This window comes from Acomys minous (assembly GCF_964271855.1).
Source record: "Acomys minous genome assembly, chromosome: 3".
NCBI lineage: Eukaryota > Metazoa > Chordata > Mammalia > Rodentia > Muridae > Acomys > Acomys minous.
Genome location: NC_140485.1, coordinates 111,603,282 through 111,627,617, shown reverse-complemented (window position 1 = coordinate 111,627,617; position 24,336 = coordinate 111,603,282). Strand labels below are relative to the sequence as shown.

At 41.3% G+C, this 24,336-nt stretch overlaps 1 protein-coding gene across 2 annotated transcripts; it reads left to right on the top strand.

Annotated features, from left to right (window-relative positions):
- Positions 1-26: 26 nt before the first annotated feature.
- On the top strand, positions 27-24,084 carry KIAA0408. 2 transcript variants are annotated; one of them, XM_084777426.1, is made up of 6 exons: positions 27-163; positions 15,842-16,095; positions 17,002-17,346; positions 17,456-17,535; positions 20,317-21,466; positions 23,494-24,084. In XM_084777426.1, the coding sequence occupies exons 2-6, from the start codon at positions 15,961-15,963 to the stop codon at positions 23,665-23,667; spliced, it is 1,884 nt and encodes a 627-aa protein (XP_084633552.1). In that variant the 5' UTR covers positions 27-163; positions 15,842-15,960; the 3' UTR covers positions 23,668-24,084. The 2 variants fall into 2 exon arrangements, with proteins under 2 accessions (XP_084633552.1, XP_084633553.1); XM_084777427.1 differs by lacking the exon at positions 27-163 and adding an exon at positions 13,002-13,323.
- The last annotated feature ends 252 nt before the right edge of the window (positions 24,085-24,336 follow it).

The following is a 24,336-nucleotide window of genomic DNA, read 5'->3' as shown; positions in this document are numbered from 1 at the left end:
GTTTTATTTTGTCCGCCCTTCAAGACAAGACATAAAAGAAGTGTCATTTCTGTAGTAACTGATGCTGTAAAAACACTGAAGACTGCGTATCTCTGTAAAAAAGACACACCTCATCTTACACTGTCAAATTCAACAGGAAACCCCAGCGACCAAAGTATTTCAGGTAAGGAAAAGTAAGGGTAGCAGACTCTTGTAAAACTCACATTTTCCTGCCTCTTTCTTTTATATCTTTATTTTGCACTAAATTCATAATTGACAGGTTGACTGTAAGTATGTGCTGTCCCATAATTATTCCTTAGGAATGGAGTATTAATTTAAACCTGGAAATTTTTAAGTTGGTTGCATTTTTAAAATTCAAGTAGAGGCATTAAATATAAGCCAGGGTAGATGATTGATAAATGATCTTCATTACAAATAATGTAGATTTATGAATACATTATTACTTGTATTAAAGCAAAAGGAAAATGTCAGAGTTCAATAAATATCTTTTAAAATATATGTTAAATGAGAAAAGGTTGCTCTCTTGGAGAGTAAATAATACGCTCTAATGCTGCCATGTTCTGTCTCCACAAGTCTAAATGATGTTCAATAAGAGACTAAATAGTACTTCCTATTGAGTTTGTGTCACTTTCCACTAAGTCAGCTCTCTCCAGTCCTGTTTTATATATGAAGCTGTGTGTTGCTGAGTGGCCTTGTGCTTGGAGTCCCTTATTTTCTGTGATGAACTACCATACAGAACTGCCTTCCCAGCAGAAAACATGCTAGAGATATACATAGCAGAGGAAACAGCGTGAGAAGGGAACTCCCTTCTCATGTATCTAGAACTCCCCGGAGTTACAATCCCAAACCCAGAAGTATAGTTTCAGTGGGAGCCACTCTGTAGACCTGAACTTACTTTGGTGGGCCCTCGCGCCACTGCTCTGTTGTCTATACCCAAGTCTCCTGAGCAAGCTCTAAGTGCCAAAGATTCTATCCTGCCCATGTTGTTGGTAGTTTACCCATGGAAATTGCAGCACTGGACCTAGGTGTTGTGGTGTATGCTTGTAACTCCAGTACAAGAGGATTGGGAATTCAAGGTCAGCCTGAGCTATCTAGCCAGACCTCAGGAAAAGCAGAATAAGAAAAATCATATTCTTGGTCAGCGGATGTGAAAATCTGTGATAAAATGAAATATCTTGAAACCAGGAGAAAGATCCTGTGGGGAAGTTTTTCAGCTAAAAAAATGTACAGGTAGGCCTTTGAAATTCCAGGAACTTAAGCTGCAGAAAAGTGTTTTACCTCCTCCCCCTACAGCTCCATTTCTCCTAAATATTAAATTTAGGAAAAAATTTGCTGAGGAGATGACAAGAGAACTTGCTATACAAGCATGATGACCTGAGTTTGAATCCCCAGAACCCTTGCAGATGGCTGTGTGTGGCTGTGCATGGCTGTGTATGGCTGTGCATGGCTGTGTGTGGCTGTGCATAGCTGTGTGTGGCTGTGCATGGCTGTGTGTGGCTGTGTGTGGCTGTGTATAGCTGTGTGTGGCTGTGTATAGCTGTGTGTGGCTGTGCATGGCTGTGTGTGGCTGTGCATGGCTGTGTGTGGCTGTGCATGGCTGTGTGTGGCTGTGCATGGCTGTGTGTGGCTGTGTGTGGCTGTGCATGGCTGTGTGTGGCTGTGCATGGCTGTGTGTGGCTGTGCATGGCTGTGTGTGGCTGTGTGTGGCTGTGTGTGGCTGTGCATGGCTGTGTGTGGCTATGCATAGCTGTGTGTGGCTGTGCATGGCTGTGTATGGCTGTGTGTGGCTGTGCATAGCTGTGTGTGGCTGTGCATGGCTGTGTATGGCTGTGTGTGGCTGTGCATAGCTGTGTGTGGCTGTGCATGGCTGTGTGTGGCTGTGCATAGCTGTGTGTGGCTGTGCATAGCTGTGTGTGGCTGTGTGTGGCTGTGCATGGCTGTGTGTGGCTGTGCATGGCTGTGTGTGGCTGTGCATAGCTGTGTGTGGCTGTGCATGGCTGTGTGTGGCTGTGCATGGCTGTGTGTGGCTGTGCATGGCTGTGTGTGGCTGTGCATGGCTGTGTGTGGCTGTGCATGGCTGTGTGTGGCTGTGCACGGCTGTGTGTGGCTATGTTTGGCTGTGCATAGCTGTGTGTGGCTGTGCATAGCTGCGTGTGGCTGTGCATGGCTGTGTGTGGCTGTGCATGGCTGTGTGTCACTGTGCATGGCTGTGTGTGGCTGTGCATAGCTGTGTGTGGCTGTGTGTGGCTGTGCGTGGCTGTGCATGGCTGTGTGTGGCTGTGCATGGATGTACATGGCTTTTCATGGTTGTGCATGGCTGTGTGTGGAGGGTGGAGACAGGACAACAAGGCTACAAGGAGGAACGCAATAAAGGTGAACATACAACATCTTCTAGCCTACACCGGTGCTTGTACTTGCATGCTCACAGGCATACAGGACCTACACACACACACACACACACACACACAGAACACACCACATAACATATACCATATAACACACTCACCACCCACACTACACATACATACACATAACATTCCCTCCTGACATTCATATGTGCATGTACATACACACTCACGTGCATGCAGTACCTATATTTATACACATGCATACCACATACAACATTATTCTTTGACTTCCAGGCCTCCATGTACCTACATACTCACATATGTGCAATACCTGTACACACACACACACACACACACACACACACACACACACACTTAAATTTAGAAAAATTTACAGCAGTGGAAAAGTTCAATTGAATTGCTCTTAATGTTTATTATCTTTTCTTTGGTATTTTTTTACTTTGTTTCTTTTGTTGTAATTATTTCTGTAGGAGGGGGAAAGTATTGACTGATGAATGGTTTACCAGCAGCTAGAATTAGTTAATAATTTCTTCAGATTGGATGTTTTCCCTTGGATTTTCAATGTTAGTAATGGAACCCAGGATCTTATCCATGCCAGGCAAAATCTCCCCCAGAGAGCTATATGGCTAGCCACATTTGCCTTTTAATCTCGAAATTAAAAAGGCTAGGTAAGGATTACTTTCTTTACTCAGATGTGGGCTTTCAGGGAACAAGAAAGAAAGAAAGACAGAAAGAAGAAAGAAAGAAAGAAAGAAAGAAAGAAAGAAAGAAAAAAGGAAGGAAGGAGAAAATGTCTATGTTTGGTCAAATTGGTGACACAAGCCTGTAACCAAAGCACTTAGAAGACTGAGGCAGAAAATGTTGAAGCCAGCTTGGTTTACAATGTAAGACACTGACTTAGAACCAATGAGTCATGTAACAACAATAAGGAAACACACAAACACACAAACACACACACACACACACACACACACACACACACACACACACACACACACTTTAAAAACCCAAAGCTGCCTGCCAGGTTTTTGATAATTTTCTGAGCCAAAACCTCAACGAAACTAAACGTAAATGTTTAAGGGTTGAAGTTGAAATTTGTCTGATATGTCTATGGCTCTTGGAGCAAGAGACTCCACCACCCAAGCAGAGGTTCTCAGCCATCTGTGGAGCCTCTGGAAACTCATGGGAGTGTTTCATGATGTCACAATGCCTGGGAAATTCTCTACAGTGCTGGCACCGGGTTGGTTTGTTTGTGTTTTTTGTTTTGTTTTCCTTTTTTGTTTTGTTTTGTTTTGTTTTGTTTGAGACAGGGTCTCTCTGTGTTAGCCTTGGCTGTCCTGGACTTGCTTTGTAGACCAGGCTGGCCTCGAACTCATAGCAATCCACCTGCCTCTGCCTCCCAAGTGCTAGGATTAAAGGTGTGCGCCACCATGCCCTGATTCTGGCACCATTTTTTAAAAGACAGGAGCTGGAGAGTAAGGCTTACAGCACGCAGTGTGCCTGTAGAGAACCTGGGTCCTGTTCCCACCACCCAGACGGCATCTCACAACTTTCTATATGTAACTCCAGATCCAGGGCATGCAAATGCCCTATTCTGGCCTCTGCCAGTACAGGTGTGTGGTGCACATGTAGACATGCAGACGAACACTTAATATACCTACCATCTTAACTAATTCAGTTTCTCAAAACCTCAGAGGTGCAAAAGAAATGCTAATGTAATGGGAAGAAGAGCCAAGATGAATAAGATGCTAGTGCAGGCAGACACACTCACAGATAAGTAGATGTGTACAGTAAACCAAACCCTCATAACGATCCAGTACGCCATAACAACAAAACCCGTGGACTTCCTTACAGGGACTGGAAGTATCTGTGGTGGCAGAGCAAGCACCTCAGCAATGACTGTGTTTTCCGCTCTTATCTTTATCCTTCACCTTTATCTTTAGAGCTCATTTTGGTAGTCAGGGTTATCCTGGCCGCAGCAGCATCTCTGAGAACTCATGAAGCTGTTTTTCTACAGAAACGTTATCAGGCTCTTACTTCCCCGCCATGCCTTCATTAGATAGAACTCTCATATGATACTGGGAAGGGGACAGCAGGTTGAAACCAGTCTGGCCTGACTACCACGGCCCACTCGGGGCACTTTGGATAACCCGTGACAGCATCTCTGAACTTAAATTTACTGTCGAGGTGAATTCTAAGAAAGAAATTCTAACTCTGACGTGTCGACTGTCCCTACCCAGTTTTGTCCTTGGGCTTCAGCGTGTACACACGGGTAGCCGACCTGCTGTGGCATGTGCCCCAGAACGAGGGCATCAGAGTTCCCCATGTCACGGAGAGCATGCTGCTAGGCTAGTGAAAGGACGGTGGTTTCAGCAAACCACCAAGGAAGCGACTTTCTCCCATCTTCTTCTAACTTGACGTAGGAACCTAGTCCCCAGGGTTGGGAAGCAAACATAAGAAGATGGCACCCGAGGCCCGTTGAGAGTCCTCAGCACCCCTTTTCCTCGGTATCTCACTCCATTTCCCCAACCCCCACTTTCCTACTTGGGTCTTTGGTCTCATTGCTGCATTATTTTTGTCACTTTGCTCAGTGTGCAGTTATTTCATTTTTGCTGGCTTTAAATGATCAATCTCACAAAATCTCCCAGTTGCTGAGACCAAGAATTTTCTATTCTCACTTTCAAAGATATGTTATTTAAATGCCATGCTGGAAACCATTTTTTAAAGCAAAAAATAAAAAAATTATTATAGAGGATTCCCTTCTCTGGCACATTCTTGGGCATAGGAATGAGGATCTTGATTAATTTAGCTGTGGTTTAAGAACAACAGGGATCTGTTCGGTTATTTTTAAATAAAAATGACTGAAAATCATTAAGCTAAGAAAAAAGTTGGTCCAAGCCAAGAATGTGCAGTTTGTGTGGTAGGCTGGGATGTGGCTATTAATTATCTTCCACTGAAGTTTGGAATGTCACCCTGGCAGCTTAGCCTGAACCCACAGCTCTATGCCGTGTCTTAGCCACACTCCCACAGAGGTGGTCTCAGCTGGTGGAATCGGGTTCTCTAACTGACAGAGAATCAACAGGAAGGGATAGAGGGCACTATTAAAATGTGAGAAGAGTCAACCGTTTAATTTGGTGCAATTCAGAAACTTTGTGCACAAAGGCATATCTGCTAGAACCTTCTTTACAAGCCAGAGGTGTGGTGAGATAGGCAGTTTTGAATGTCTGTAATCTGGTTTGGGGAATGTGAGATGGTTTCACATACAGTTCGACGAAACTAAGACTTTGTGAGTGTTGTCCCAGGATTCGCACGACACTTGCAAGATTTTGGAGAGAAACAAAGGAAGGATACTTCCTGCCCTGAGTGCACTGCAGTGAGTGCAGCAGTGTCCACGTGCTTCTAAATAGTGTTTTTGTGTCCATAGTTAGGAGGGAGGAGGCAATGATGGCTCTTGTTCATGGTATCTGTTCTGAAAGTTTGCAGAGTCATAGACGCAAAATCGTTCCTGCTAAGTAACCTAACACGTTCCATCCATGTATTCCCTGCTTAGAAAAAACATATATATTTCCCTATGCTCTGTAAGAACCTATATAAGAATACATATGTTCTCATGTGTTCTTTAAATATACGCATATATATGTATATCACACACACACATACAACCACAGTCTTTTGTATATTAACACAAAAACTTAGCTCTCTATATAGTTTGTCATTGATTTTCATGTCTATAGCATTTTTTTTTTGTTATTTTTTAAAAACATCTCTGACATTTCATTCATAGTATTAACTCTTGGACACAGAACAAATAAGCAGACACTTTTAAAACAGGTGCATTATTTAGAATTTCCAAGGTAGAGTTTTTAGTACCAAGCCTCATACATTCTGGAGTTTGGGAGACTGCTAGGTGTCTGAGCCCCTTCATTTGTGGGGTGTCGTCCACTGAGGTCAGGGCTACCACATGGAGGGCCTTCTCATTGCTCACACATGCTTGGAGGCCATCTGGGTGAAAAGCCACAGTGATACAGGCAAAGGACAGAGTTGGAGGGAAGGGAGCCTCGTCCTTGTTTTGGACATCACAGTGCTGCTGTTAGAACACACCACAGGAGATAACCTTGCGCTTCTGGTCATACCCCTGCCTGACTTTAGAAGAAAAAAAATAAATTCCAAGACAGCTCCTTGTTTGAAATTACTGAAGTTTTAGAAATTAGGTAGGCTCAAAATATGGCAGCGGGTTCCAAATAACTGCAGTATAAAAAACCAAAGCTTTAGGCATATGATTGTGCAAATTGTTCCAGAACCATCAAGAACCACAATATACTATAAGGGTCAGACGCAGACACATTGGCAGGTATGCCGTGTGCCTACTGATCTCACTGGGCCTAAAACATATTTCTTTATGGGCTTCTGAGGTGTTTGCTAACTTTCCTTCAGTGCATGATGCTTCCAAGCTCGTGTGGACTCACTGAGATGCCATGGCCTTGGAGAATGAGACTGGCAGTTGTAGAAGTCTTCTGATTACATTAGATCCACAGGTTACACTAAAATGTGACCTCGGGCCTCTCTTTCATTATTATGGCTTTCTCACCAACAATGCCACAATTCTTCTCACATCTCCATGATGCCCTCAAAGTCTAGGCCTGGCCCTACTTTTTCCATTCCAGTCTTTGGTCCTTTTTTTTATCACCCATAACATATAAATTAAACAGGTAACTGTCTCAGGATCCCATCAAAACTTTTCATGTTAGCTCGTTCCTTCCAGTCTTTTCCCCATAGCAGTGATTTCACTTTTCTATGCTGGCTGTGAAGAACTAACAGTTGGCTTCCTGGGTCATTACCATTTTAGGGGACAACTTTTGGAACTATAATGCTATTGCCTGTGGGATGGGCACTTTTTAGACTACTCTGGGTTATTTCCTGCTCCTCTAAATCACACTGCCTAAATGGCCAGTCCAAACCAGGCGTGGCCTCAGAATTTACTAGCAAAAAGAAGTGACTCAGGTTGGCCCTCTTGTGGTGAACAGTAGAGTCCAATCATTATCTGACTCCTCTGGTCATTATCAACAAGTCACAAATCTGTAAATCACATAATAAGATGCTAAGCACAGATTTGGAATCTTAAAGGGAGGTCTTGTTCTAGTTTTAAATAACACACATTTCTCAAATATGTTGTTATTTTATTCCAGATTTGGACTTGCATTTAAAATAAAATCTGACAGTTCAAAAGTGTTTCTTTGGACTATTTCTTACATCTGGAAGTGCCTATATATAAGCCCCATGACGGATCTGCTTGACTAAAATATCTATTGACATGTCACCAGACCTCAGAATAGAAGAAGCCCGCATCCCATGATTCTAAGGGGAAAAAAATCCAGTGCTGGGAAAATAGTGCACTAGCTGAAATGTAATAATCTAAGTATGTAACTTCTGAGAAAAAATATCCTTGCCGTAGCCACCCCAACTTTTACCCAGAATCAGATCCTCATATGCATCAGTCATTTTTATTCTGTTAGCACAGACTTGAAATGCTGCCTTTCTAGGATGCAGAGAGCCTAAGACCAGATTTTACAGCGGGGGATGGGGGGGGGAGTGGAGGAGGGAATCAAAGCCTGGACCTGAACACTGGATGACCTGATTGAAAAAGATCAAAGTACAGGAACATCTTAGCTTTCATGTGTATTTAGTATAAATCCTCTGGGCAGTGTGAGTTATGATTGGCTGTGACGCTGGACCGAGTCCCTGGGTGGAACGCTATCCTGAACGACCAGGAAAGGCTCCCACATCAGTTTGACCGTTCATTTGATCGATTTGAAGATTCTGTGCTGCAGAGCCCATTTCTGGAGCCCTTTGAGTTGACAGCTTTTGCTGTCGTTTTGTCTTATTCTTCAAATTCCCACAGTCTGAATAGGGACATCATTGCTGTTCACCAATTTTTTTTTTTTTTTTAGAGAAAAATTAACTAAAGTACTCCACATCTCTCCTCCTTACAAACTGGAGATAATTTAAGGCTGAAGAGTTCCGTTGAACAGCTGAGATCATGTACCTTAAAAAATTATACAAGGGAGACATTTGTCTGGAAAGAATGACAGGCAATGGTGGTGCACACGTTTAATCCCACCACTTGGAAAGCAGAGGCAGGCAGGTTTGAGGCAGGCCTGGTCTACATACAGAGTTCCAGGATAGCCAGGCTACACAGAGAAACCCTGTCTTGGAAAACAAAAATGAAAAACATGGCTAGAAGGAATGACTGCATAAAAGGCACTACTTATAGCATGGCCTCCAATATTAGCATGAGAACAGTGGACTCATTTTTTCCCAAAAGTCAGTTTGAGTCCAAGTCATTTTCATGTCATTTCTAAAGAAAACAGAAACACCATGCCTTTTTTTTACTATTAAATATTATTGAACGGTAAAGAAGAAAAAAAAGTAAAGTCCACACAAACATGAACTTAGATTCTCCTTAATCCTGTAACAACCAGAGTTGTCCTGGTTCAAGGAGATTAAGTATATAGCTACTTTGGGATACTTAAAAATCATCCACTAGATCAAAATATGTAGATTGTTTCATGTCATGCTTACAGCCATACTGCTGTGTTTATGCCCAGATTTTCTCAGCTACTGAGCTAGAATCCTGTCTTTGAATTTTGATCCAGAATTTCTTCTTCTTCTTCTTCTTCTTCTTCTTCTTCTTCTTCTTCTTCTTCTTCTTCTTCTTCTTCTTCTTCTTCTTCTTCTTCTTCTTCATTTTTGTTTTTTGTTTTTGTTTGTTGGTTGGTTGGTTTTCTGAGACAGGTTTTCTCTGTGTAGCCTTGACTGTCCTGGACTCACTTTGTAGACCAGGCTGGCTTCGAACTCACAGCGATCCACCTGCCTCTGCCTCCCAAGTGCTGGGATTAAAGACGTGTGCCATCACTGCCTGGCGACCCAGAATTTCTTACTGCTAAGGGCATGGTTCTCTTTAATATTTTATGTACCATTTGGGGGGGGGCGTGTGTGTGTGTGTGTGTGTGTGTGCGTTTGTATGTATATGTTTATGTGTGTATGTTGAGTGTGTGTATGTTTATGGTGTGCACATATGTATGTGGTTGTGTGTGTATGTGTATGTTTATGTGTGTATGTGAGTGTGTGTGGTTGTGTATGTTTATGTGTGTGTGTGTGTGTGTGTGTGTGTGTGTGTGTGTAGGCAAATATATGCCCCAGCACATGAGTAGGATTCAGAGAACAAATTTAGGGAGTAGGTTCTCACTCTGTACCTTGTTGGTCTGGGATATGCAGTTTGTGCTGCTATCCTGTGCTTTACTAGCTTCAGGATACCTGCCTCCCACCTCACCCAGCTTTGTACATTGCTTTTAGAAACTAGACTAGGGCTATTGGGCTTACATGACTATTACTTTTACCCCTGGAGCCATCTCCCCAGGCTTCAAGTACCTTTATAATAACTGATTACCAAAATAAACACTCATCTATATGGCTTTTATGTCATACTTGACAGAGAAGACTATCACCTCCTTTCGTTCAACATAGGAGAAAACAGAACTTGACAAAGCCAGAAACCAACATCTTATTCTCTGGTCACAGGCAACATCTTTATCCCTAATCTTGGTTCTTGTCTCTCGAACTGGTAGGAATTTTTAGTTTGAGGGCACTGCCCAGCGAATGGGGAGACCTGGATTCTATTCCTGGCTTCATTAGTGACCTTGAGCAGATGATCTCACATCAGGGCCTCTTCCTCCACTGTAAAATGAGAAGGTTAGCTAGATGACCTCAGAGGCTCTTTTTGGCTCTAGATGCAGTAACTCTGGAACCACCTGCTGGTGCCATTTATGTGCCATTATTCTTCCTCCCCTTTTCCAAAATGTTCTAGTTTGGGGCTGATGTTATCATTAGTACAAATGTTTTTAAGCCCTTTTCATAATTCACTGTGCTGTTTCTTAATAGCAGATGACATTTTTCCATTTGCCTTTATTAAGCACCATTGTATACATTGTGTTACACTTTGAAATTGGATTGGCAGGTGTGCCAATGCGAGTGTACAAATCTTTCTAAATGCAGAGCAAAAACTTGGATATGTTTCTTAATTTAAGATGAAATCAAATGTTCAAATGGCTGACAAATCATCTGCACTACACAATGAATTGCATAAAAGTGTCCAGTTATTCTAACACCTACTTTAAAATGTCAAATTGTTTAATAAGTAAAAATATCACCATTACTGTGGGATTAAGTTCACCAGCATTAGCTTTGTTTTGTTTTCAATTCATCTAGTGTATGTACATAACAATAGCCACTATTCTTAAAAGGAAATTGTTGTAGAAGCTCTTAAAAGCTGGTTGAACACTTGTTGCCTTTGTGTCCTAACAGTTTGCTGACATACCCATGCTGTCAACAGAGAGACACAGAGACAAAGACAGAGAGAGAGACAGGCACACACACACACACACACACACACACACACACACACACACACACACGCAGAGAGACAGAAAGAGAGAGAGAGACCAAAAAAATATATATGTATGCATGCATGTATGTATGCATATTTACAAAATTATAGGACAGAAAAGGCTAGTAGATATCCACATAAGTGTTACATTTGAAGGGACTCTTTGGTCAAAATCTACATACAAAACAATTACCTGACAAGAAGCTAATAAAAAGAACCTGTAGCGGTTTTGTTTATTTGTTTGTTGTTTGTACGGGGAAAGGATATTGAAATAGTCAGGCCTGGGAGAGATCAGAGTCCATCACACAATATAACCTCTGTAAGCCAGCCCAGTGCTATTTCACCTTCTGATAGAATCTCTGGAAGATTCCTTTTTCTCTATTCACTATGGTTCGTGTTCGTGGGCTTATGTCTGTTCAGGGAACTGGATCCCATGGAGCCTAGGCCGACCTTGAACTTCTTCACTGTCTGAGGTTGGCCTTTAATCCCTGATCCTCCTGCCTCCCTCTCTCAATCCTGGGACTCAGGCTTGTGCCAACATGCCCCAGTGGAAAGTCTTAGCTTGAGTTCCAGGGAACACACGGAAACTGAGTGATCTGGATGAGTCCAGAGAAGCAGTATTAATAGCTCCATTTGATGGTTCTGACCAAACTCCCTCCTTCGCCCTCCTGTTCGCATTAGCACCAAGGCAAACCGGAGGGACTAACCTTAACTGTCTCTCCCTCCCTGTGTCCAGTTTCCACAGCATGATGGAGTAAACACGCCTAATTGCTTAAAGAGCAAAAAAGGGCTGCAGGCTCACACTGTTCAATGATGGTGGAAGAACGGAAACCTGGATCCCTATGACAAAACTCCAGGCTCCCTGATTAGGGAAACAGGTTCCAAGTTTTACTCCCCCTCACCAAGGCCTTTCTATGAGCTTTGTCAAGATGCCTTAGCTCTCTAAGCCGTGGATATGAGTGCGATCAGGTTAGGGACAGCTCCGGAGACAGTTGCTAAGGGGGTAAACTAACACAGAGGTCTGCTTGAAGTCCTCAGCACAGAGCCTTGCATAAAGCTGTTGCCAGTGAATAACTACTGTTGCTACTGTAACCATGAGGGCTGTCCCCGCTGTTGGAATTAAGAAGCCTAGCTCACTAAACATGCATAAAGTCCTACTATGGAGAAAAATAAGATGAGCTTGGTGGCTTGCAGCCATCACTGCAGGACTTGCAAGGCTGAAGCAGGAGGAATAAGCTGAGACCAATCTGGGATACAATAGTGAGCTTCAGCTTAGCCTGTGCTACAAAATTCAGACCTTATGTAGTAACTGATTAGTCAGTTAATTAAATTAAATAGGTTTATTTCTGCCATGAGCAGGTTACCAATATTAAACAATTTGGTTACCTATGAGCTGGTGCCTGGAAGCAGGCCAAAAGGAAAAAGAAAGAAAGAAAGAAAGCATGGCATGCGTCAAATAACATACTTAAAATTCAGTGTGACTTTTTTGTTGTATTAGCCCCAGAGACTTTACTGACAAATCAAACCATCAGATGCCTGTATATGTAAGGCCAAATATGTACATACACACCAAACACCAAACAAACAAAAAGCAAAGATAGCTGTGGAGACACAAAGTTATCTTATATTGCCCTAACAGGCCTGTCTGATCTGGTTTAGCAAACTTATACTTAGGCTACCCCTGCGCCTCTTCAGACTACAGCACACCTCAGCTGGAATCAGGTATATGAGCATCTCACTCTTGGTATTTTTCTTGCCCTCACACAATAAGAGGCATCGTCCTTTCCCAGGGCCTCTGTGTCCTTTATGTAAAGACATCTCTACACTGTAGAGACACACACATAATGCTGTCATAGAACCACAGAAGAATGCAAGACATTCAGTGTGTTTTCACAATCATTTTGACTCGTAATTGCTGGTGCATGTATATATATTTCATATTTTTCGTAAGCTTCATATCTACATGATATGCTTTTCCACTCCATCCCATTCTATTACTCACCAAGAAGAGAGAGGGAAAGAGAAGGGCTGGAGGAAGAAAGGAGATCTTGTTCCTAAGAAATGAGTTTACTTTCCAAATAAAAGAAAATTAAATATGGCCATTATCATCCTACGCTGTTAACAAGCAGCCCTCTCTTGGCAAGTTTGAAAACGCTGGGCTCCATTATAAAAGTTAAAAATGTCCTGGACCTGGAGTTGTTTACCCAGAATGAAAAGGGCTCTACAGTTACAGAGCTCTGGTTGGAAGCAACGGCCTTCAGGCCGCCTCCCAGTCCCTGACGTCACAGGAGTCCCAGCTGCTGCTGTGACACTGAGCTGAGTGGTCCTTTGACAGTGCAGTTTGCAAAGGGGTTTGTCAGGACCACTGTGGGACATGAATAGACTTTGTTTTTTAAAAAAGAATCACAGAGACTGTTCTTCAAAGACAATGAGCTCACTGCTCTACTTCGTCCATGCTGGACTGTCCTCTCAGATCTGACTTTCTGCAGGATTGTCCCCAAGTCCAAGAAGGTATGTTTCTTTCTTTCTGGCAAGTTTGAAAGGGAGACAATGATCAGGGCAGGACAGAAAGGTGCTGCTGCTGCTGCTGCTGCTGCTGCTGCTGCTGCTGCTGCTGCATTTTAGTTTAAGAAGAAGCTTTAAAAGTGGGCTTTCAGCATCTCCTTGCTGACTGACTGATGCTTATGTCTGGGCCTCAAGACAGTGGGCGGGGTGCATAGCAGATTCAACTCAGGGAAAAATCAGCTGTTGAGGCTGGAGTTCCCAAGCCTGTCCTGACAGTGCAGTCCTCACCCAGAGACTGTGTTCCTCACTCTCTCTCTCTCAGTAATTCAAAAAAAACAAAACAAAACAAAAAACACTGCTCAGCATAAGTTCCCATTAACTATTTGTTAGAATGCAATTTGTAGTGGGACAAAATTATTTTTAATATCTGTAAAGTAAAATTTGCAACCCGTGAGTTTGCGGCTGTTTGAAATTCTCAATTGAAAAAAAAAAAAAGGCAGTTTCATCCAAGATGACTGTTACACTCCAGGATAAGTGTTTCTGTAATGTGAGCTCAGAGGCTCTGGAGTTTGCAAGAAATCACAGCAGGACACCCTCTTCTCAAGGTTGTTATTACTTTTAGATCTTTGCTTCCCCAAGCCAAAAGTTGTTTTTAATCAAAGCCCATATTTTATCAGTAAAGGAAAGTAAAACTGATGTGCCTATGGCTTAGATTGGAAACACGAGTAAATAACTAGAGAGCAAAGAATAAAAGACGGCAATCAAATGAGAAAACAAAATTGACTTCTTTGGAATTAGATGTGACATCACTGGAAACTGAGGAAGTGGCAGAAGCAGCAAGGAACAGCAGTGAAAATTTCCACTTTATCTTCTGGTAAAATCAAACTGGGAGGGGTCTGGGTAGGTGCATGTGCTGATGACCAGCACAGGAGGAACTGGAGGCCTGAGACGCTTGAAATGGTACCAGTAACCAGTAATAACCTGTGAAGTGAGCTAGGAATATGGGGAACAAATGATGCAGTTCTTTGAGGCACAGGTTTCCTAATCCCTCAAGTTTTACCAGGAGCAACACATTGTCAGGACGAATAATTTCCTCTAGGAGTTTTGAGGTTGGCAGTATTTGCTGTCTCTGACGTTCTTTCTGGAGCATGCATCCTCATGTGTGTGAGGAACTCAAATTATATGAAAGGTAATATGCTTTTAAAAGCAAAACAAAACAAAACAAGAGGCCACTAAACAAATGCTCAGAGAGGAATTCTCCTAATACAGAAGAAGCAGTCGCATAATCCTTCCTGACACTCCACAGCCTGCGTGGCTAAAATCCAGTTTCAGCAGGGAAGACGGGGTTTGAAAACATCATAACTGCAATGTAGAAAGAACTGAGCATGCCTCAGGTAAACAAGTGTGACCATAACCAAACTGAGGCAGGTCTCGGGCGTAAAATCCTCTGCCCAGGGCTTTATTGCTTTTAGGTCTTTGCTTCCTCGAGCCAAAAGCTGTTTATCATCAGAGTTTGTGTTTTATCATTTATGCTCCACGAAACCCCTTGGCTGTTCTTAAAGTTTGCTCCCTGGCAGGACTGAACCATTAACTAAACCATTTTTGTTTCCCGTCCCCACACTTGCTCAACCCATTCTCAACTCTTTAAAATCCTAGGTTCTGGCTTTTGGGAGCAGAAGTAGGCTAAAAGGGATTATGCAACTGCTAGTTTAGTGTCGCGGGGGAGGGGCATATGTGTGACTAACTAATGCAGCCACCTCTGTCCTTCCACATTTCCTCTAATAAGCTTTAATTCTGAATGGAATTTGGGAAGGCTGAAATGACACAGAGAGCAAGGAGATATGGGAAATGAGATGCAGAATGCATAAATCCTTTCTTCTCTCCCACAGAGATGCCAAAATCTGTGGGAGGGAAAGAGTGAAGCTAAGAACAAAGAGAACTTTTCTGTTTGCTTCAGCCGAGAGCACTACAGCCAAGCTTTCCAATGTGTGGATCCACTTGACCCTGAAACTTCTGATCACAGAACGTTCTGTCCCCACAAAATTGACCCTTTAGCTTGACATTCTAAAAACTTAATTTAGAACATTAACAAAAAGCAGCTTTAAGTATGTATTCAACTTTTTACTAGCAACAAATTGTTTTTTGCACTTAAGAAAATTTAAAAATACTAAGGCAAGACACAATCAAAGGAATGTAAGAGTTTACACATTTAGGCTTACTTCCGATGAAGCAAAGTTTGAAATGATCAGTTTTCCTTTAGAAAAAGAAAGTGAGTTACATGAAGAAGGGTAAAGCTTATCCACCAAAATTTTACTGTCACTATTTAAAGACGGGAAAAGGTCTTAGGACAATAGTACTTTATGGGCTGTGTCTAAAAATCCCCATTATAAGCAAATTTTTGTTATCGGTTCCTTTCCGTTGTACTTAGTTTTCTCTAGTTTATTCATGTCGGTGACTTGACAAAAATCGTATGCTGCCAGAACACACATGAACCTGGGATTCTGTCTCATTATGTTTACCCCAGGCTTTATTTTTAAAGTCAAGTGAGACCACTTCAAATCAAACAGTTGCACGCTTCCAAGAAACAGCTAAGAGAAGGCAGAGAGGAGCAGAAACCCTTTGGCTGACACTTACAAGGTTGCCATGGATCTGCATAAGCAGTGGGAGAGCACAGAGGCCGACTGGCACAAGGAAAAAATGGAGCTACTGGACCAGTTTGACAATGAGAGGAAAGAATGGGAAAGTCAGTGGAAGATCATGCAGAAGAAGATTGAAGAGGTAAGGCTTGATCTGTTTTACACATACTGTAAACTCCAAGCTGGAAGTGAAAGTCCTGCTGATATTCATCTTGTATTGGGAACTACTTTCATCTTTCTTCTTCCATCAAAGAAATAACTGTCTCATGACATTGACCAGATCAAAACTGGCATAACTGAAACTACATCTATTGTATACTCTTGCGTGAAAATGAAGACCTTGCCATGTTACTCCACAATGGATCAATTTATTATTCTCTGATTTCAGAGGCATAGTATGGGAAGTAATGTATATATTCTGGATGAGTGTTCAGATGCTAGAGCCTAGAATGAAAATGCAGGAAATAATTGTTGGGACATATAGAACCAAGATTATAACTTGACACTAAGACAAATCATTCCTGAGATGACACATGAGTAGTGTATACCAGAGTATGGCAGGGAACTCAGCAGCTTCAAAAGGCATGCCATATGTCAAACAGAAAAGTGGTAGAGCACATCTCTGGGAGCTTGAGGCCACTCTGGTCTTCAGGATGAGTTACCAACCACCCAGGGCTGTATAATGAGTCTGCCGTTAAATATATATATATATATATATATATATATATATATATATATATGTGTGTGTGTGTGTGTGTGTGTGTGTGTGTGTGTGTGTGTGTGTGTGTATATATATGTATGTATGTATATATGTATATATATATACATATATATGTATATATATACATATATATAGCTAAGTAAATTGGGAAAAGTAATTTTTTAAATTTTTATTTCTTACAGCTTTGCCAGGAAGTAAAGCTGCTAAGTAAATATTATATATATATATATATATATATATATATATATATATATATATATATATATATACATATATGTTACTAAGTAAATTAGGAAAAATAATTTTTTTAATTTTTATTTTTTATAGCTTTGCCAGGAAGTAAAACTGCGGAGAAAAATGAACATGGGTGAACATTCGAAGGTCGTTGGCCTTGATCATGTTCAAGATAAAATGGAATTTCCTCCAAATGCCCTCAATTCAGGACAATGCAAATCTGGAGTGACAAATCACCGAGATGCTCAGGAAAAGGAAAACAGGGCAGACAGGGACTTCCTCAGGGAAGAAACTCAAGTGTCTCAAGAACAAAATTCATGCACAGACACCAAAGTAGGGCTTCTGAATCCTTTGGCCGCAGAAGAGAAGGCGTGTGAGGCCTGGGCTGGAAGGAGAACTTCTAAGGAGAGTAGAGACTGTTCCGTTGCCCTCAGCACAGTAAGTGGGAGGTGGGGACGGGTGGGGGGAGGGGGGCAAAGAGCTGTTTCTCCAGGAGTGTTTACACTTGCACATGCTAACACCTCTCTCTTATGTGTTTTGTATGAAGGCTCTTGCAGAACTAGCAAAGGTTAGTGAAGAGCTATGCACCTTTCAAGAGGGAATCCGAAGGCGTTCTAACCACAGAAGGTAGGCTGGCACACGTGATCGCTGCAAACTGGGAAATCAAAAAGGACTATGTTACACCGCCTCATTATGGATACACTAGCTCATGAACTCTTAAAAGCAATCTTCGAGTGTGTCTCATGATTGACTTCTTAGGAACACTGGACTGTATTCACTACGTGTTTAGTTAAGTTAGACCATAGGTAATCAATGCATATGTACTCTCTACTGTAGCTCTTACTCAATCTGAGTTTTTGACCAGGGAAGGAATTTACAAGTAGACAAATCCAGTTAAATTGGCTTTTACACAATGACCTATTTAACTGAATCATGTAAGATGTTCCATTTAAATATTTTATGCCTGGGTAATTTATTTCTCAACAGCTAGGTATATGAACATGATATATGTACTTTTCAAAATATCATATTATATGTCTACATGGCACAGACTCTTGTCTTAGGTCAGAATCACTATGCCATTTTAAGACTAAGTTCTAGCTAAGTTTTTAAAAAAAGAACAATTTGGACTTCTGTGCACAGTAAGTATGGATCATCCTGTATCAATATCTAGCTCATTAAAAAAAATCTGATATTCTCTCAGAATGCTAAAACAGTGAGATTTCTTATTATTACTTAGCTGCCAGGAAATAGAATTTTGTGCTGGCTTGCAATGGCATTTGTTGGCCACTGTGCACCGCTCTCTGTTTGCCCACTGAGCTTTCCTGGTACCCTTGTTACTGTGTACTTACTGTGCTTCACTGAATGTTGTCATAGAGGCTTTTTATAGTTTGAATATATATGATCTATTATGTGACTTTGTTATTTGTTAGTCCACATTGTTACTCTGTTCGTGTTTTATGCCAAAACTTACCAGTTTCCATTACAAGTAGCATATAATAGTGTGTGTGTGTGTGTGTGTGTGTGTGTGTGTGTGTGTGTGTGTGTGTGTGTATCATATAGTATAGAGCTGTCACAGTGAAAGAGGACATGCAGGTGGGTGAGTAAGGAAGATCTGGGAGGAGTTGAGGGAAGAACAAAGAATATGACCAAAATATACCATACAAAATTCTCAAAAAGCCAAAAGCAATAAAATGGGAAGCTCCTATGGTCATCCCAGTGACCTCCGGAAAGAACTTCAAAGCCCTAACATGTGGTTTAAAGACATTGCTCTAAGATTCGGCGTGACCTAGTATCTCTGTGTCATTCATTATCTCACTTAGCGTTAAATCCATCCAGGGGCTTTTCATTCTCTCAATGGACACACTTTGTCAGAGCCCATTTCTCGGTGTTCCCTTTCGTTGATTCACAAAAAGGAAAAAAAAAACTTTTTTTAAATTTTTTATTTTAATTTTATTAATTTATTCAGATTATAACTCAATCACTTTTTAAATTTTATTCATTTATTAATTCATTCATATTACTTCTATCCTCCCATTCCTCCCTCCCTCCCACTTTCACCCTATTCCCCTCCCCTATGACTATGACTGAGGGGGACCTCCTCCCCTGTATATGATCATAGGGTATAAAGTCTCTTCTTGGTAGCCTACTATCCTTCCCCTGAATGCCACCAGACCTCCCCATCAAGGGGACATAGTCAAATATGGGGCACCAGAGTTCATGTGAAAGTCAGTCCCCACTCTTCACTCATCTATAGAGAATGGCCTGTCCCTTGGCTAGATCTGAGTAGGGGTTCGAAATTTGCTACATGTATTGTCCTTGGTTGGTGCCATAGTTTGTGCAGAACCCCTGGGCCCAGATATGCCCATCATAATGTTCTTCTTGTAGGTTTCTAGGACCCTCTGGATCCTTCTATTTCCCCATTCTCCCATGCTTCTCTCACCTAGAGTCCCAAAAGGATGTCCACACATCTATCCCACTTTCCTGGTAGGTGAAGACTTTCATGGGACATGTCCCTTGGGCTAGTGTCTGGTTATAAGTGTATATACCATTTGAGTCTTTCTGCTTCTGGGTTAAGTCACTTATTATGATCATTTCTAGTTCAATCCATTTGTCCACAAATTTCTGGAATTCCTTATTTTTAATAGCTGAGTAGTATTCCATAGTGTAAATGTACCACAGTTTCTTTACCCATTCTTCTACTGAGGGACACTTAGGCTGTTTCCATGTTCTGGCTATTATGAATAAGGCCACTACGAACATGGTTGAGCATATGTCCTTGTTGTGTGCTGGAGCATCTTCTGGGTATATTCCAAGGAGTGGAATAGCTGGGTCTTGAGGAAGCCTTATTCCCAGTTAAGAAAAAAAAAATCCTACAAGGCCAAATGTCACCTTCCATTTGGAGTTACCTAGGACTCAGGATACTTCATCCAGACTAACACTGTTCTCAGTGTTATGTAAAATCCGAGAAACGTGGAGGCTGAGAAGGAATAATTGCATACAAAAAGAGGCAGGTGAAAGAATGTAGAAATGGAAATGTCAAGAGCAGAAACACAAGAGACAACATGGTCTACTTTGAGTCTAGAATGAGGTTTCAGGTTATAGAGAAGACAAGGGATGACACTGAACAAATTCCGGTTAGACCCATGAGTGTAGCCCTGACAACTTTATCCTACAATAAGAGGACTTGCAGCAAGTGGATTTAGGAAATTAATGTCTGACATATATATCAGTATTATTTATATGTCACATTATTTATATATGTATAAACAGACACATATGCATTTTTTAAAATTGTTACTCATTTTTCTTTAATAGAAATGCATTTTTTAAAAACTATGGCTTCTATTCAAAGGTGAGTTTGAAAAGAAAATTGTCACTAATATACCTTGACTTGTGATTCTTTAGGATGAAATCAGATCCTGTCCTTCAGGAAATGCCAAGTGCAATCAGTGTGCCTCGTGGGGACCACTTGATCAGCAATGGCCAGGGCTTTCTTCTAACCCATTTGGAGACAGAAAGGCAGAAAAGGAATCCGAGCTGTGCCAACGGACTCCAAAGCTGTGGAATTGGTACACTTGATTTACAAAGAAGCGAGACTCCACCAACTCCCCCGCCAAGAAGTACCTCTCGAAATGTCCCCAGCTCATATTCTGAAAAAGCCCAGGAGAGACTGAAGGAAAAGTTATATCACAGGTGGGGAGCCCGTGAGGGTCAGGACAGATGGGATTGCAGTCCCCACTGCCTTCCGAGGCAGGCTCCATTGTTCTCACAAGAAAGCAAGTGTGTGAAAACTCATGCCATGTTTTCCTCTTTGACCTCAGAAGTCAAAACAGATAGCAAGCCTCCAGGTGCTGAAGACACTGGACTTAATGTGTGGTCACGTGACAATGTAATAGGGACAAAGGACAGCCCTTCTGTGCCTTCTCCAAAAACTGGCTTTATCCCAAGTAGAGCAAAAGTGGAAATGGTGATTGCAGATAATCCTACTAAATCACATCTTGATCTTCATGTGAAAAATGACTGTCTTCTCTCCATGACACAGAGGGACCCAGCTAGAAGCCACAACTGCAGTTTTGAATGGACTCCAAGGAATGAAAAGCTGGCAGCAAAGATTGATGAATTTAACAGAACTGTGTTTAGAACAGACAGAAATTGTCAAGCAGTACAGCAAAGTGAAAGCTCCGCAAAGTCACCTGACGATCTCAACCCCTGTGCTATCTCAACTCATAGAGGTGACATAGCAGAAGGTGACAGTAGGCCTAAAGTTCTGAAAGATACGGACCACATGGAAAACGTGCTCAGTGATCCCACAAAAGTATCCGCAACAGGCCCAGTCAAACAAATGCAGGCACACCCGAGTCCCTGCAGCTATCGGCACATGTTCCGTGAGCGTGATTGGAGACCAACTGATTTCTCTAGCCGACCAAGATCAGCTGATCCCAGATCAAATTACGGTGTTGTGGAAAAGCTGTTGAAAACCTACGAGCCAGAGAGGGGGCCTGCATTGCAAAACTCAAAATGCTTCAGGGATAACTGGACCAAGTGTGGTTCTGATGTAAGTGGTGGCGTTATATTGAGTCAAGGTTTAGAAACGTGTCAAGTGAAGCATTTACTTTGCATGGGGATCAGTAAGTGGAGCAAGGCGTAGATTCAAATAAAGATACCACAGTTGAGAAAGCAAGGACTGCATCCCTCTTAGGAATAGCTCTGAGATCAGTTCAGTTGTTTGATCATATAAGGAGGATGTGGGTGTATTTTGGCATCTTCTTAGAGTCTTGGCCCTCTGTGAGGACACAACTTAATATGAATTGAGGGTATAGTTTTAAAACTTGAATGAGTACGTTACTTTTTAAATAAATGATATTAGGGACACCTGTGGTGACTTTTGCCTTTCAACACTCAGGAGGCAGAAGCAGGTGATCTCTGTAAGATTGGAGTGGTTTACAAAGTGAGTTCCGGGCTGTCTGGGACTATGTAGTAAAGCCCTGTCTCAAAAATGATAGATAGATAGATAGATAGATAGATAGATAGATAGATAAATAGACAGACAGACAGACTGGATTAATATAAGATGCTTTCAAGAACCTGGGGAAGGTTGTTTGTTTCCTTTAAAAAATAATCAGAATACATATCTGTTGATTTACAGAGTTACCCTAAAAGTGTATTAGTTCAGCACACACACTTTTAATAACCTCCACTTTCTCAGTTCTGATTTGTTCAGACTTTTTTTTCTCATTGTATGGCTCCTTTCCTCCTAGGGTTAGTCACATGAATGTATACATGAGTAAAATAATCATTTAAAACAATGTCTTGTGGAACTCATTATGCCACTAAAAGACTATCTACAAAACACAGCTAATCGCCAGGCAGCACTGGCATATGCCTTTAATCCCAGCACTCAGGAGGCAGAAGCAGGTGAATCTGAGTTCAAGGCCAGCCTGGTCTACAAAGTGAGTCCAGGACAGCCAAGGCTGCACAGAGAAACCCTGTCTCAAAAAACCAAAAATGAACAAACAAACAAAAACCAAACAAACCCCAGCTAATCATAGATAGTTTTTTGCATGGAAGTTAACCAAAAAAATGGCTATTTAAATTGACCTTTACCATTCTGTTTTTATCCATGTAGAAGCCATAGCCTTCGTTAATTGTAAGGGAGAAGGTCAAGCCAACTGTTATTCACTGTGAGAACTTACACAAAATGCCCTTTTGTATACATAATTTAAACAACATGCTGTATAAGAAGTTTTATAGTGTGTTGTTATAATAAGCCAGCATTTCAAGTAATTTCCTGGCATTTTTACTCCTTTTCATTTTTAGGATCTATAATTCTGTAGGACATATGACTGGAGACACACAAACACAAACCAACAAGTTTCCCAAGAACTAAGAATAGATGCTGAACGTTTCCTCCTTGTCATAGATCGGGGATTTGGGGGCAGTATTCTACTGTAGATCCTTAGGGAAGGATTATGCTACTTTGTTTCATTTTTTTAAAAAACCCTGTGGATTAAATTTATGTCTCCAATGGGACAATTTTTTAAAAAAACCAAGGCTATTGCTTGGCTATAGGTGAAACAGTGGCACCTGAGTCTGTCCTTGCTCCCTGTCTCAGCTATAAGAATATTAGCTTTATCAGGAAGGCCAATTGGAAGAGCTGGAAAGATGGCTCAATAGTTCAGAGCACTTGTTCTTCCAGAAGACCTGGGTTCAGTAGCAGTCACCACATGGCATCTTGCAATTGTCCATAACTCTAGCTCCAGCCAATCTAATGCCCTCTTCTGACCTCCATGTACACCAGGCTCACATATGGTGCAATACATACAATCAGGCAAAAAAAAAAAAAAAAAAAAAAAAAATATATATATATATATATATATATATATATATATATATGAGAAAAATAAATAAATTAAAAAAAACACTCTTGAAAGAAAGAAGGCCTGTTGGAACCATGAGTATAAAATCTCATGAACACTTTTTTTATTGTGATGATGATAATGATGACGACAATGCTCAAAAGGATATATTTCCGGGATAAAGATGACACGTGTAAGGAGATGACCGCCTTTATTTGTGTTGTAGGAGTCCATAGCAGTGAAAGTCTGCAATGGAAAAGGATTTTCCCGACCTGCTAGACCAGCGAATCGCCGGCTTCCTTCCAGATGGGCATCCAGATCGCCATCCGCGCCCCCAGCCTTGCGGAGGACTGGCCACAGCTACAAAGTCTCTCTGCAAACCGAAGCCCAGATGCTCTAGATCTGGATTGCTGGATCACAAAAGTTCTCAGCCCTTTTGCCAAACTGAATATTCAGAGTGTTTACAAACAGTCCTGCTCTCTTCTGTATCTTCCAAGATCACCGGGACAAGTGATCTAAACCCTAACTTTCCATCAGTCTTCAGTGTTTTTAATCTATGGGATAATTCTCTCCTTGTACTTTAATTTCCTACATTAGAATTTTTATTGCCATTCTCATTGACTTTCCAATATGATTTAAGTTGACACTGTGTACAATATTGTATATTCTGACTCTCCTTGCAAATGCAGAAAACAAGGTTATGTGCATGGCCATGTGTTCGTAGGTGCATGTGTTGTCATAGGAAGTATTCTGATATCTATTTAGGCAAAATTTATGTGCTAGTGTTGACTTTGAAATTATAACATGTACACCTATATATTCTTTGTGTTTACTTTAAACTTTTGAAAATATACAATCCTATTTATATTTTGCATACCTTTTAATAGGTATTCACCTAAGGCATCTGGCATTCATGTATCACTTAACTGCTTCCTTGGCCACCAACTACATTGAAAAATAAGAATAATATGCAAACCTAACATTAGCCATTTTCCAGAAATCAATCTTAAATAGCATTTTAGCCCATATGAAGATAAATGATACTATCGCTTTCTTGTTTAAATAAAAA

What these genes read in the sequence shown, in the direction of transcription:
- KIAA0408 (XM_084777426.1), top strand. Translation starts at nt 15,961, where the DNA reads ATGGATCTGCATAAGCAGTGGGAGAGCACAGAGGCCGACTGGCACAAG. An exon ending in GTTCCGTTGCCCTCAGCACA is followed by an intron (nt 17,347 to 17,455) that starts GTAAGTGGGAGG and finishes TTTTGTATGAAG; the next exon opens with GCTCTTGCAGAACTAGCAAA. An exon ending in AGGCGTTCTAACCACAGAAG is followed by an intron (nt 17,536 to 20,316) that starts GTAGGCTGGCAC and finishes GTGATTCTTTAG; the next exon opens with GATGAAATCAGATCCTGTCC.